Source organism: Sorex fumeus, unplaced genomic scaffold (assembly GCF_029834395.1).
Source record: "Sorex fumeus unplaced genomic scaffold, SorFum_2.1 ptg000063l, whole genome shotgun sequence".
NCBI lineage: Eukaryota > Metazoa > Chordata > Mammalia > Eulipotyphla > Soricidae > Sorex > Sorex fumeus.
The window spans coordinates 60,819,587-60,832,765 of NW_026606120.1; the positions used below are offsets into that span (position 1 = coordinate 60,819,587).

General features: G+C 41.9%; 1 protein-coding gene across 4 annotated transcripts in view; it reads left to right on the forward strand.

Annotated features, from left to right (window-relative positions):
* TRIM37 (tripartite motif containing 37) overlaps positions 1–13,179 on the forward strand; it is a 102,060-nt gene that overhangs the window by 76,629 nt on the left and 12,252 nt on the right. For 3 of the 4 annotated variants that reach the window (XM_056127538.1, XM_056127535.1, XM_056127537.1), the window contains exons 23-24: positions 6,604–6,714; positions 8,875–10,121. In XM_056127538.1, the coding sequence (XP_055983513.1) occupies positions 6,604–6,714; positions 8,875–8,957 (194 nt within the window). In that variant the 3' untranslated portion in view covers positions 8,958–10,121. Of the gene's footprint in view, positions 1–6,603; positions 6,715–8,874; positions 10,122–13,179 lie in introns of those variants that run through there. The other variant, XM_056127536.1, reaches the window with a different exon arrangement.

Consider the following 13,179-nt stretch of genomic DNA (forward strand, 5'->3'; position numbering starts at 1 on the left):
CCCGTGAGACCCTGTGTGTCTCGTCACTGCGGGCCCAAACTGACTGTCCAATGGCCTCTGGAAGATGGGCGGCCACCGAGTCACCTATGGGGAGCAGGCGGAGGGACAACACCCTTTCTCCCCTGGGGTGGCCTGGCAACAGTAACCTACTGCGTGGTCCAGACGCATTTCTGCCGAAAGCCGCTAGATTTCAAGATTTGTTTCTGAGTGCCTGGGATCATGGCCGTTAAGCAGCTTGATCAGAAGCCAGAGAGGCCATTCGTGGGCGGCTACTCGGGGTCTGGTTTGCAGGGGGAGAAAAGGGCTGGCTCCAACCCCACCCTGTGATGCCCCATGTATTTCATCACTATGGGCCCACACCTGACTGTCCAGTGGCCTCTGGAGGATGACAGCTACCGGGCCGCCAGGAGGAACAGGCTAAGGCACAAAACTTATTCCCACCTGGGTGGCCCAACACCAGTAGCCTACTGCAGGGACCAGATGCATTTCGCCAAAAGCCGTTGGGTTTCGAGATATGTTTCTGGCTCTCTGGGATCATGGCCGGTAAGCAGTTCAATCAGAAACCAGAGAGCCATGCCTCCAATTATGTAGCTGAGCCGGAGGTGATTTGTGGGTGTGTCTCCCACATACCTAACTTTTGCCCATTTACTTTCTTGGTAAACCTTGCCCCAAGTTTTTTGGGTCTGGCCAAAGGCACAGCAGCAATTTTGGGGTATCTAGAAGTCTGAAGTTGCTGTGAGGCTGCTGATGCACTCGCCTCACAGGTACAGATTGACCTGCTGGCGGCACCATACCCCCCAAATTCCATTTTTGTAATAGTAAAAATACTTTATATTTTAATGTAAATGAGCCTTGGTAGTTCATCTCTATTGAAGAATTTTTCTATTTCTTGTGTTTTCTTTATTTTGTAAGCTAAAGTTGTTGACATATTATTTTGTTCTTTTGGGATGCCAGGGATGGAACCAGCAGCTCATGTATGCATGAATTACACCTGCTATTCCTGATTATTTTTTTAATGTGTTGTAGAATCTTTTGTGATGCTGCCCTCTTTCTTTTTTTAAATTTTTTTTATTTTTTATTTTATTTTATTTTTATTAGTGAAACACCATGAGGTACAGTTATAGACTTATAAATTTTTGTGCTTGGGTTTCAGTTATACAATGATCAAGTACCCATCCCTCCACCAGTGTCCATCCTCCACCACCACGGGTCCCAGCATCCCTCCCACCCCCTACCCCCCCCGCCTCTGTGGCAGCGCATTCCCCCTTGTTCTCTCTCTCTTCTTTTGGGTACTGTGTTTCACAAGAGAGGCATTGAGTGGCAATCATGTTTGGTCTGTAGACTACTTTTAGCATGTCTCTCCCACCCTGGGAGGGTCCTCACAACACCCTTTATTTGGTGCTCTCTTCTCTATCTGAGCTTCCTTTTCACCTTGCACATGTGGCTGGCCTTCAAGTCATGGAGCAAAATTCCTGGTACTAATCTCAGCCATTCCTGGGTGTTAGTCTCCCGTGTTGTTGCTTTATGTTTCCCAGATGAATGCAATCTTTCTGTGTCTATCCCGCTCTTTCTGACTCATTTCGCTTAACATGATACTTTCCATGTAGTACCACTTGTATGTAAATTTCATAACTTCATCTTTTCTAACAGCTACACAGTACTCCATTGTGTAGATGTACCAAACTTTCTTTAACCAGTCATCTGTTCTCAGGCACTCAGGTTTTTTCTAGATTCTGGCTATTGTAAAGAGTGCTGCAATGAACAAACAATTGCAATGCTGCCCTCTTTCATTCCTGGTATTAATACATCATTTTTATATGTTCTTAACTGATTTAGAGATGTACCAGCTTTACTGATCTTTTCAAGGAACTGCTTTATTATATTATTGATCCCCACACACACCCTTGTTCACCTGCTAATATTTTTTCCTTTTATTTCCTTCCCTTTTGGGCAGAGGGCACACCCTACTGTGATCAAGACTTATACCTGGCTCTGAAGCCAGGAATCATTTTTGGTCATATTTGGGGGAATGTGGTTCCGAGGATTGTATCCGGGTCACCTGTTTATAAGGCAAGAGCCTTACCTACTATACTGTTGTACCCGAATAATATTTATCTTTCATTTCTAGGAAGTCTGTTGGGCTTCGTTAGGAGTCACACTTGTGGTGCTTCTACTGTTGCAGCACTCACACAATGGTTGGAGATCAGACTCTTGGCCCCAGGTCTCAAATTCAGGGCCTCATGCATGCAAAGGAGGCACTCTGTGACTGAGCCATGTTCAGAAGTTTTAGGAAGAGCAAGAGTGCTAGTGCAGTGGATTACTTTGCGTGCAGGAGTTTGTTCTCTAGCCCCACACATGGTCCCCTGAGCACTACCAGGAGCACCCCCCTAGCACAGAGCTGGGAGTATTTCTTGAGCAGTGCTTAATGTAGTTGCTCCCCAAATAACATAAGAAGAAAAAAATGGTTTTCATTTCCAAGTTTAACTGAATTCTTGCAAGTTGTTATTTTATGAATTATTCATGGTATAGGTTTTACATTTGTATATCTGCTTGACTGACTTTTTATTTATTTTGCTTTTTGGGTCACACACGGCGATGCACAGGGGTTACTCCTGGCTCTGCACTCAGGAAATACCCCGGTGGTGCTCGGGACCATGTGGGATGCTGGGAATCGAACCCAGGCTGACCGCATGCAAAGCAAACACCCTATTTGCTGTGCTATCGCTCCAGCCCCTGCTTGACTTACTTTAGGTGAAATGTCTGCCTTGCTTTTTAAATTTTGAGTGGAACATACCTTCTTTTCCCCCTGTGAAAATTCTTTTTATTATTTTGCGGGGGGGGGGGGGCACAGGGGATATCAAAGCATTTCATTGGGGGTATGGGGGGTGTTCAGGAAAGGATTGAAAACCAGTGTCCTTGACTGGCTGGGATCCTTGCAGCAGTATAGGCACAGAAAGTCAGTCTTTCTTTCTTTCTTTCTTTCTTTCTTTCTTTCTTTCTTTCTTTCTTTCTTTCTTTCTTTCTTTCTTTCTTCCCTCCCTTTCCCTTCCCCTTCCCCTTCCCCTTCCCCTTCCCCTTCCCCTTCCCCTCCCCTCCCCTTCCCCTCCCTTTCCCCTTCCCCTTCCCCTTCCCCTCCCCTTCCCCTTCCCCTTCCCCTTCCCCCTTCGCCCTTCCCCTTCCCCCTTCCCCTTTCCCTCTTCCCCCTTCCCCCTTCCCCCATCCCATCCCATCCCATCCCATCCCATCCCATCCCATCCCATCCCATCCGGATCAGCCACATGCAAGGCAGACGCCCTACCCACGTGCTATAGCTCCAGCCCCAGTCTTCATATTTTTATCCTTTGAAAATTCTTATTACCTAGATTGTGGAAGTTTGTCACTAAAGAGGATTTTTGTTTGTTCCAAGGGTGTTTGCAAACATTTCTATATCTGTATTAATGTCTTCTGTTAGATCACTTTAATATCTATTATTTCAGCGTTCATATTTGTTGATAATTTCCCTATATGTGGAAGTGTCATCTGTTCACTTGAGTCATCCTGAATAGGATTGGCAGAACACTAGAGGAAGGACAACCATGCGAGCAAGCTGGGTTCTGCAAAGGATTCAGCACGATCGACCATATCCACACGATAACCAAGCTCATCCAGGTTTCTCGGGAGTTCAAGATGCCACTCTAACGTTCATTGATTTAAAGAAGGCCTTTGATTCTGTTGAGACAGAAGCAGTCTTCGAAATCCTAGCCAATCAGGGCATTCAAACTCAATACATCAGGATCCTCCATGAGCTCTATTATAGATTCACTACCAGGATCGCACCATTCTACAAAGAAGTGATCATTGATGTTAAGAGGGGAGTTCAGCAGGGTGATACCATTTCACCGAAACTCTTCAGTGCCACCCTCGAAAACGTCTTGCGATGACCGGAATGGGAAGTAATGAGAGTGAAGATAGACGGTTGGCAACTACACCACCTCTGCTTTGCTGATGACATCTTTCTAATAACAGCAAACATTAGCCAAGCGGCACAGATGCTGGCCGACTTCGACCGTGAGTGTGGAAAGGTCCGACTACAGCTGAATCTTACGAAGACAATGTTTATGAGAAACAGTCTCATTCCTGACGTTCCATCTCAATGGAAAGACCATCTCTGAATGCAACAGTTATGTGTACCTAGGTCGAGAGGTCAACATGACGAATGACCTGGCACCTGAGTTGCGCAGGAGGAGGAGAGCAGCTTGGAATGCCTTCCAGAGCATCGAAGAAATAGCTAAGAGGACGAAGAACCTCTTGCTCTGGGCACATCTCTTTGATTCCACTGTTCTTCCTGCATCAACATACGCCTCAGAGACCTGGGTCCTATGAAAACAGGATGAGAACGCTATTCAGGTCTCCCAGAGAAGAATCAAAAGAACTATGCTTGGAGTATCACACTTCACTCAAATGAGAGAAAGAATTTGGAGTTCCGATCTCTGTCGACAGTCAAGAATCAGGGACGCTGTCTCGTTTGCCAAGGCTTAGAAAATCAGATGGGCTGGACATGTAACGAGATTTGGAGATGACCGTTGGACTAGAGCCGTTATCGACTGAATTCCACGGGACATCAAAAGACCAAGTGTCCGCCCACCTATGAGATGGTCAGATTTCTTCGTCAAGACCCTGAACAATCGGTTCAGGGTCTAGTACTCTCCTCCCCCCCCCCCCCCCCCCGGTACTACCTCTCCAAACCAGGAAAAATATTTTTTTGTGAGACAGGGTATTGTTTAAACTGCCTGATGATATGTCATTCAGAACTACAGGGGCCTGAGTGATAGCACAGTGGGTAGGGCATTTGCCTTGCAGGCAGCCGACCCAAGTTCGATCCCTGGCATCCCATATGGTCCCCTGAGCACTGCCAGAAGTAATTCCTGAGTGCCAAGCCAGGAGTAATCCAAGAGCATTGCTGGGTATGCCCCAAAAAAGAAAAAAAAAATATTCGGACTACACTCTGGTGTGTTGTTCTGTACTTTTCAGAGTTCATAAACAACTGGATCATGAGTTCTGTCCACTGCCTAGAAAAAAATCAACTGATAGAACCACAAACAAAATCAGAAGCCCAAGTCACATTTTATGCTAGTATTACTGTAATGTTTTTACATATACACAAAATATATTTTGTATGTGTACTTATGTAACATGCCTCTATTGGTAAATGCTTTGGCTACAGATTATATCACAACCAGGATTTTTTTAAATTTTATTTTATAAAGTAGTTCATAATATTTGATTACATTTAATATTCAGATACCAATTCCACCACCATTACACCTTCCCACTACTATATTTTGGATGTTTCCATCCTGAACCCCAGTCCCTGTCCCAAAGCAGAACTGAAATAATACAGTTTTGTATTTTTGTTATGAAGAACCACTGAAAATGCTATGGAAAAGTATTCTTAGAGGAAAGAGTTTGAAGATAGTTGTATATCCCCAGGGACCATTAGGCCCTTCTATAAGAAGATCACTAACATGTTATTAAAGGTAGAGCCTCGTGTGTTTTATACATATAGCTGTAAAAAAAAAATAATTCCCTCTGAGATTGGTTACCTACTACTTTGAAATCCATTAAACGTGGTTTGGTACTCTTGGAGTATGGGTAGGGTGTGTCTTACAGTGTCTTGGCCTCTTGGTCCAGGAATAGGTTCATTAGTGAGTGTGGCTCATCAGGAGCGTGTGGAGAGTGGCCCGTGAGCGTGGCGGCGGTTGAGTTCTGGCGGTTGAGTTTTGGGTGCCAGGGCTTGGGTCCCTTGGGGTGGGGAGGGCTCTCACCTTCCCAGGGCGCCCCAGTGAAACAGTCTGATGCGGAGTGTGGCGGCATGGCTATGGCAAGCGTCATGCTATACTCCCTTCTGGGAGAGAAGTGCATGCAGTCTGGATGGTGGCCGATGAGGAGATTATCTGGCGCTAGTCAGAGGAGGCTTATGAGCATGACTGCTGAGTTGTCAGAGACTGGGATACTAGCAGATGATCTCCATTCCTGGTCTGGTGAAACCCAGAGTTCTCAGTGATAAAGGGGGTTCACTTGTATCACAACCAGGATTTAAAGAATTTCTGTTATCTTCTATGACTCCAGAAAAAGACAATGTTTTTGCTTTGAAAATCTTTCTTGGCACAATTAAATTGTTACTAGTTTCAAATTGTAATTTTCAGGTACTATAAAAAAGGATTTTTATCTTTGAGAGTTAAAATAAAACCAATATTCTATTTTTTTTTCTTTTTGGGTCACACCTGGTAGTACACGGGGGTTCCTCCTGGCTCTGCACTCAGGAATTACTCCTGGCGGTGCTTGGGGGACCGTATGGGATGCTGGGAATCGAACCCAAGTTGGCCGCGTGCAAGGCAAACGCCCTACCCGCTGTGCTGTCGCTCCAGCCCCCAAATCAATACTCTTAATGACCAATAAATGCTGAGGTTTGTGTGAGGTTAATGTTTCATTGCACCTTATATTATCCTGGTATTCAGTGTAAAATTAATGAAAATCTCAGTTTAGTAGGTAAGGAAATTCCTTTTTCCATGTTCTTGCAGTGCTTTCTTCTCAGAAACATGTTCTTGCCTTCTTTTCTGTTAGGAATGAGCAGCGACAGTGATATTGAATGTGACACTGAAAATGAAGAGCAGGAAGAGCACACCAGCATGGGTGGATTCAATGACGCTTTCATAGCACAGCCCCCAGATGAAGGTGAGGCACATGATGTCATGTCACAGAGATCAGTAGAGCCATCCTTTTGCTTCTGCTTTTACCTCTATTTCCATTTTTGCCCTTTTGCTCTGCTTTCTTTTTGTTTGGGGACCACACCCAGCCTTGCTCAGTGCTTACTCCTGCCTCTGTGCTCAGGTAGCACTCCTGGTGGTACTTGGGGAACAAAGGAGGTGCTGGGGATTAAACCCAGGTCAGTAGCATGCAAGGCAAGTGCCTTACCAACTGTCCTGTTGCTCTAGCACTGGGTAAATATCAGTAATCCTCTTGATTACTGATGTTTGTGAGACAGTATTCTATGGGATAAACTACATTACATGGTGAAAAAAATAATATAAGTCTAGTCAGACACTTAATGGGTACATGTAACAAATGAGACAGGGGTCAGCAATCCATTTTTGTATGTACTGAGACCTAATAGCTTTTATATTGTAAGGAGTTTTCTTGTTTGTTTTTTTGGGTCATAACCCAGTGTTGCTCTGGGGTTACTCCTGGCTCTACACTCAGAATTACTCCCGGTGGGTCTTGGGGGATCATATGGGATGCTGGGGATCAAACCTGGGTCAGCCGCGTACATGCAGTCACTCCAGCCCCTGTGAGGAATTTTTTTTTTCCTTTTTGTGTCACACACGGCAATGCTCAGGGGCTACTTCTGGCTCTGCACTCAGGATTTACTCCTGGCAGTGCTCAGGGGACCATATAGGATACTGGAGATTGAACCCAGGTTGGCTGCATACAACCAAATATTCACCCTGCTCTACTAGGGCTCTGGCCCAGGAATTTTTTAGGTGAGGAAAAGAACTTCAGAATTTTCAGCAGGGACCATTTGTGGCTTGTAGTGCCTTTTATTTTCAAAACTACTTATAGTAGTCTAGTTGTCACTGTCACTGTCCTCCCGTTGTTCATCGATTTGCTCGAATGGGCCCAGTAACGTCTCCATTGGAGACTTTGTTGTTACTGTGTTTGGCATATCGAATACGTCACGGGTAGCTTTCCAGGCTCTGCCGTGCGGGCGAGATACTCTCGGTAGCTTGCTGGGCTCTTTGAGAGGGGCGGAGGAATCGAACTCAGGTTGGCCATGTTGGCTGCGTGCAAGGCAAACGCCCTAGTAGTAGTCTAGTTATAAGATAATATATTAAAACCTATCATTTCCTGAATAGAAATGCTTGCAGATCACGAATTACCAGTTTTTGTTTGTTTGGAAGGTATTGGGGGGACCACACCTGGCACTGTTGCTAGCTCTGTACTCAAGGATCACTCCTGGAGAAACTTGAAGGACCATGCAAGGTGCTGGGAATTGAACCTAGGTTGCCTACATGCAAGGCAAGCACCCTGTTCCCCTTACTATCTCTTCAGTCCCAAGAATTACCATTTTTTTATTCCATCTTTTAGAAAAAGCCCCAGGGAAATAAATATACCATTAAAAACCCCACCATTTATATTTTTGTTTTGCTTTCAGTATTCAGCATAATGATTTGGTGTATTACATACTGTGGAATGATGGATGTTCAGTTCACATTTATCTACCATTCGGAATGTTTCATTTAGAGACTATGCTTTCTTTGCCCAATTTCTTGTAGTGACAACTGTCAGTCTTAACACTAATTGTCAGTTTGTTATTTTACATGTTTCCCTGATACTCTGGTCTCTTTTTTAATACAGAGATTTAAATATATTTGATGACTCAAGTAGTAAGATACTTTAGTAAGTTTCTTCACTTTTCAAAGCAGCCACTAAGTTTTGGGCAAATTAATTTGTGTGGCTGATTAGGTTTTTGTGGATGTGCAATTTCAAAACCATTTTATATTTACAAATTCAGTCTTTGGAGTGTACTTTTGTATACAAGCCATGTATTCCTCTTCCCTCCCCCAGCTACCCCCACAGTGTCCCCAGGAGGAAAGAGTGAGGCAGAGCCTTTCATCATCTGAGTATGGCAATCTGGTGTATATTTTGTTCTTTTCTTTATTTTTCCTTTATGTTCTTGCTTCATAAATTCTCTAATGAAGGATATTTGTTCACAACCTAGCAAAAAGTACATCTTTAATTACTTACATCACATATGGTAAGACCATTAAAGACACAGAAAAGAAAATATTAGTTTAAACTGTCCATTTTCTTTTTTTTCTTTTTTTTTTCTTTCAGATACACATTCCAATTTTCCTGATGGTGAACAAATAGGCCCTGAAGATCTCAGCTTTAATGCTGATGAAAACAATGGAAGGTAATTTTCAAATCAAGAGAATTGACTTGCTAGCTATCAGTACCCTTAAATTTCTTATATGTCTAAATTTGTCATCAGATAATCAGATTTGGCCTATTTTTTTCAGCATCTTCTACTGTGCTAATACTTGTTCAAAAGTAGCTATTAGAAAATAGCATAATCCCAGTATATGACATTCCTGCATAGGAAAAACAAATGGTGTGGGAGAATTCTGTGTAATATAATGAAATAAGTATAGTTCTCAGCTAATTGAGTAAATTAGTATATTCAAAAAGGGCAGTTTTGTCAACAGTAGGACAGATACTGCCAGAAAATGTACCTAGAGACAGTGCATGCCTCAGTAATTTGCTCAGTTTAGGTGCTCTTCTGTCCTTAACTAGACATGCAATTGTATTTAAATGATGTATTTAGGGTTTTAGTCATATATTGCAGCTTCTTTAATGCCTGTACATTTGTGGACAGAATACTCTAGGAGTAGATTCTGCATTATAGAGCCTTTACTGAGGTAACAGAAGATTAATACGAGGTCTAATCACCTCTTTGGTAAAATCTCACCAGAGTATGTTAACTGACTAGTTTATTTATTTATCTTTTCTTGTTTGTTCAAGTGCAAACACACTGATTAACGGCATGTAATCTTTTGTGTGGCTTTGATAAATGTAATATAAGTGATTTAAGTTAATATGAACCAGTTAATAGTTTTCTGAACACATGGAATATCATTTTAAATGATTTTTGCCTCCTTCTAAACAACTGTAGTACAACAAATGTGCTAAAATCCCAGTCCATTATTTTCAATAGTCAGACATCTATTTTGGTGTTGATATTATTTAAAGATTCATACGTATTTTGCAGTAATTTACATGGATCTGTGGTATAAGGTCTACTTTCATTTTCTCTCAGTTGCCCCAAAATAATTGCCAAACCTTGCCATTGTGTTGCTGCATTTGTGTTTTAGCCACTATACTTTGTAAAAATTATACTGAAAGTTGACAAAGATTATTTAAAAAACATGAATATACACACGAGACAGCTCAACTCTTTATATTTTATTTAATGACTATTGTTCATGTCTCCAAATCTAATGTCTTGCAGAATGTTGTGATCCATGGTTTGCTTTTGTTCAAAATAGTTAGCACTTTTGTTAATAAAATGAACTTAAGAAAATTCTTTGCCTCTGTAGTTTATTAATAGTGGGACCCTTCCCCTGCTCATTGCTTATATATGATAGCCTGTTGAGCTAAGACTGTTGGTGAATCCATGGGGATGTTACACTTTCTAATAATCTCCATCATGTATATGTTCTTTCTCTTGAAAGTTATTTGGAAATTTTAAGTACTGTAATTTAGAAGCAAAAACTTAGCATTTGTTGACTGACATTGTGTGGTTATTAGTAGTTTAAAAATATCAAGTTCCTTTTCTGTTAGATGCAATTGTTTTCATATTCATTTCTTTTTGATGTGATTGTATTTTTTTTTAACCACTGCAGATGTTTATTTTTGCACATCAGTATGATTGTTATGTTTAATCTGTTTCTCCTATCTCTACATTGTATTAGATAAAACTAATGTAAGCTTTTTAAAACTTTAGTACTGGGAGCAAATCATTGTAATAATTGATTTGCATGGATGGGGGTTGGGGCTCTGGGTCAGGTGGTAGAATAGAGGCTTTGCATTTGTGAAGCCTTTTGTTCATTCCATTACATTGAGTGGCCCTCAGGCGTTGGTGAAAATAGCCTATGCTTCTAATTTCTCCCCAGTTTATTGGTGGATTTTTATTTATTTATTTATTTGGTCACACCCAGCGATGAACAGGGGTTACTCCTGGCTCTGCACTCAGGAATTACTGCTGGCGGTGTTAAGGGGACTATATGGGATGCTGGGACTCGGACCCAGGTAGGCTGAGTGCATGAAACACCTTACCCACTATGCTATTTTTCTAGCTCCTATTGGTGGATTTTTAATGTGCCTCTTCAGAGCGCATGAACAAGTGTGATTCACTCCACTCTGAATCTCTTGTTGTCTTAGCTGCTACTTTGTATTTTTGTAAAGCCAAGTGATTTGCCATATACTTTAATATTTTGTTTTCAAAATATGGGAAATTACTGTTACCAATTTAAGGAAATGTATGAATAGACTATTAATTTGAAGTGGGGAAATTTGTCATAAAAGGCTTTAGCATGTCTGATTTAATAATGAGATTCTCTTGGTCATTTGTGTAACAGCATTTTGGGGTATCCTTTGTCTTTGGGTAAAGTGATATCTTCTCTTTAATCAAAAATGTTCTTAGCCTTTGCTTGGAATTTCATGAACTTGAATCCTAGATATTGCCAGAATGGTACGGAAATGTTGTTGGTATATTAAATTTTGTATTTTTATTTTTAATTTTCTTTTTCTCTCATATAACATACAATTAGGAATGCTTCCTTTTGGGGGTTTGTTTTAATTTTGGGCCACACCCAATAATGCTCAGGACTTATTCCTGGCTCTTTGCTCAGGGATCACTCCCAGCAGGCAGACAGTATGGGGTGCCCAGAATCGAACCTAGGTCAGTAGTGTACAACACTTTTATCTGCTGTATTATCTTTCTGGCCCCAGGAATACCTAACCTTTAACTGTTCTCAGGCACTTTAGGAACCTATCCTACTTGAATTATATTCTTTCTCAAAAAAAGCAAAAACAAATCTAAGCTTCTACAAAGTAAGCATCTGAAACAGTGTTACTGTAACAGTTCTATAAAATTTCCTTTTTTTTCTAATTAAAGATGGCAAAAGATTTCACAAAATGACAAAAACTTGTGGCAAAAGGACACGATGAGTGTTCAAAAGCACTTATCCTATAATGAAGAAAGTTGCATTTTGTTGGGCCTGTGGTCATATTTCCAGTCAATCTTTCTACTCTGCTTGTTCTACTTTTTTGCACTTCCTGAACCTCAACAGCTCCTGCTTTTTTTTTTCTTTTTCCCCTTTGCTGAGTGATACTTTTTTGGTTATTTGTTTGGTTTTCCCTTTCATCTTAACAGTACTTTAATATTTAGTTATTTGGGTGTTTGTGTATATGTGTGTGTGTGTGTGTGTGTGTGTGTGTGTGTGTGTGTGTTTTGGTGCTACACCCAGCTGTGTTCAGGACTTACTCTTGGTTCTGTGCTCAGAGGTCACTTCTGAGTAGTCAGGAATATAAGTGGGGCGGGGGATCAAATCCGAGTTAGATGTATGTAAGACAAGCATCTTAACCCTTTCTCCAGCCCACTGTTTAGTTGTAGGTGTTTTTTTCCTCTCTCTCTCTCTCTCTCTCTCTCTCTCTCTCTCTCTCTCTCTCTCTCTCTCTTTTGTGTGTATTTGTGTGTGTTTTGGTCATACCTGGCAGTGTTCAGGGGTTACTCTTGGCGGTGCTTGGAGGACGTATGATACGGGATACCAGGGAATTGGACCTGGGTTGGTCAGCCATTTGCAAGAAAAGCATCCTACCTGTTGTACTATCTCTCCAGCCCCAGTATTTTGAAGTTTATTCTTGGAAAGATTTTCCTTTCATAGTGTTTTCTCCTCTCCCAAGAAATTCTTGGGGTTGGAACAGCAGGTAGTGCTCTTGCCTTGCATTGTGACCAGCCGAACTGCTGGCTCTGCACCCAGGAATTACTACTGGTGGTGCTTGGGGGACTATATGGGATGCATGGATTCCAACCTGGATTGGCTGCGTGCAAACGCCCTACCCACTGTGCTATTGTTCCAGCCCCCCAAACCAGCTCATGTTTGATCCCTTGCATCCCATATGGTACCCTGAGTATAGCCAAGAGTGATGCCTGAATGCAGAGCTTGTGATGGTCTCTGAGTACTGCCTGGTGTGGCCCCAAAACAAATATTGTTTTGTTCACAAACAAGCTTAATTATTTCTGGACAACTTGGACAGTTGTATCTTTGAATCCATTAAGTAAGTTGTGGACGTTGAGTTGCACGTCATGCCCATTTGGTACAGGAACATGAGGTTCAGGGAGGGCATGTGATTCTCTCAAAGCTCAACACCACTGGCAGGGGTATGCTGAACTGTTGGTCTAGTGCTTTTTCCAGTTCGTCACACTTGAACCAAACAACAGCACTCTTGATACCTTATAATTAAAAACCTACAGATGGTCCTATTATTTAACTTTTTATTTTGAGATAATTTTAGATTTACAAAAGAGATGCAAAGGTCTTGAGAGTCCTTACATACTCGTAAACGAGTTTCTTTTGT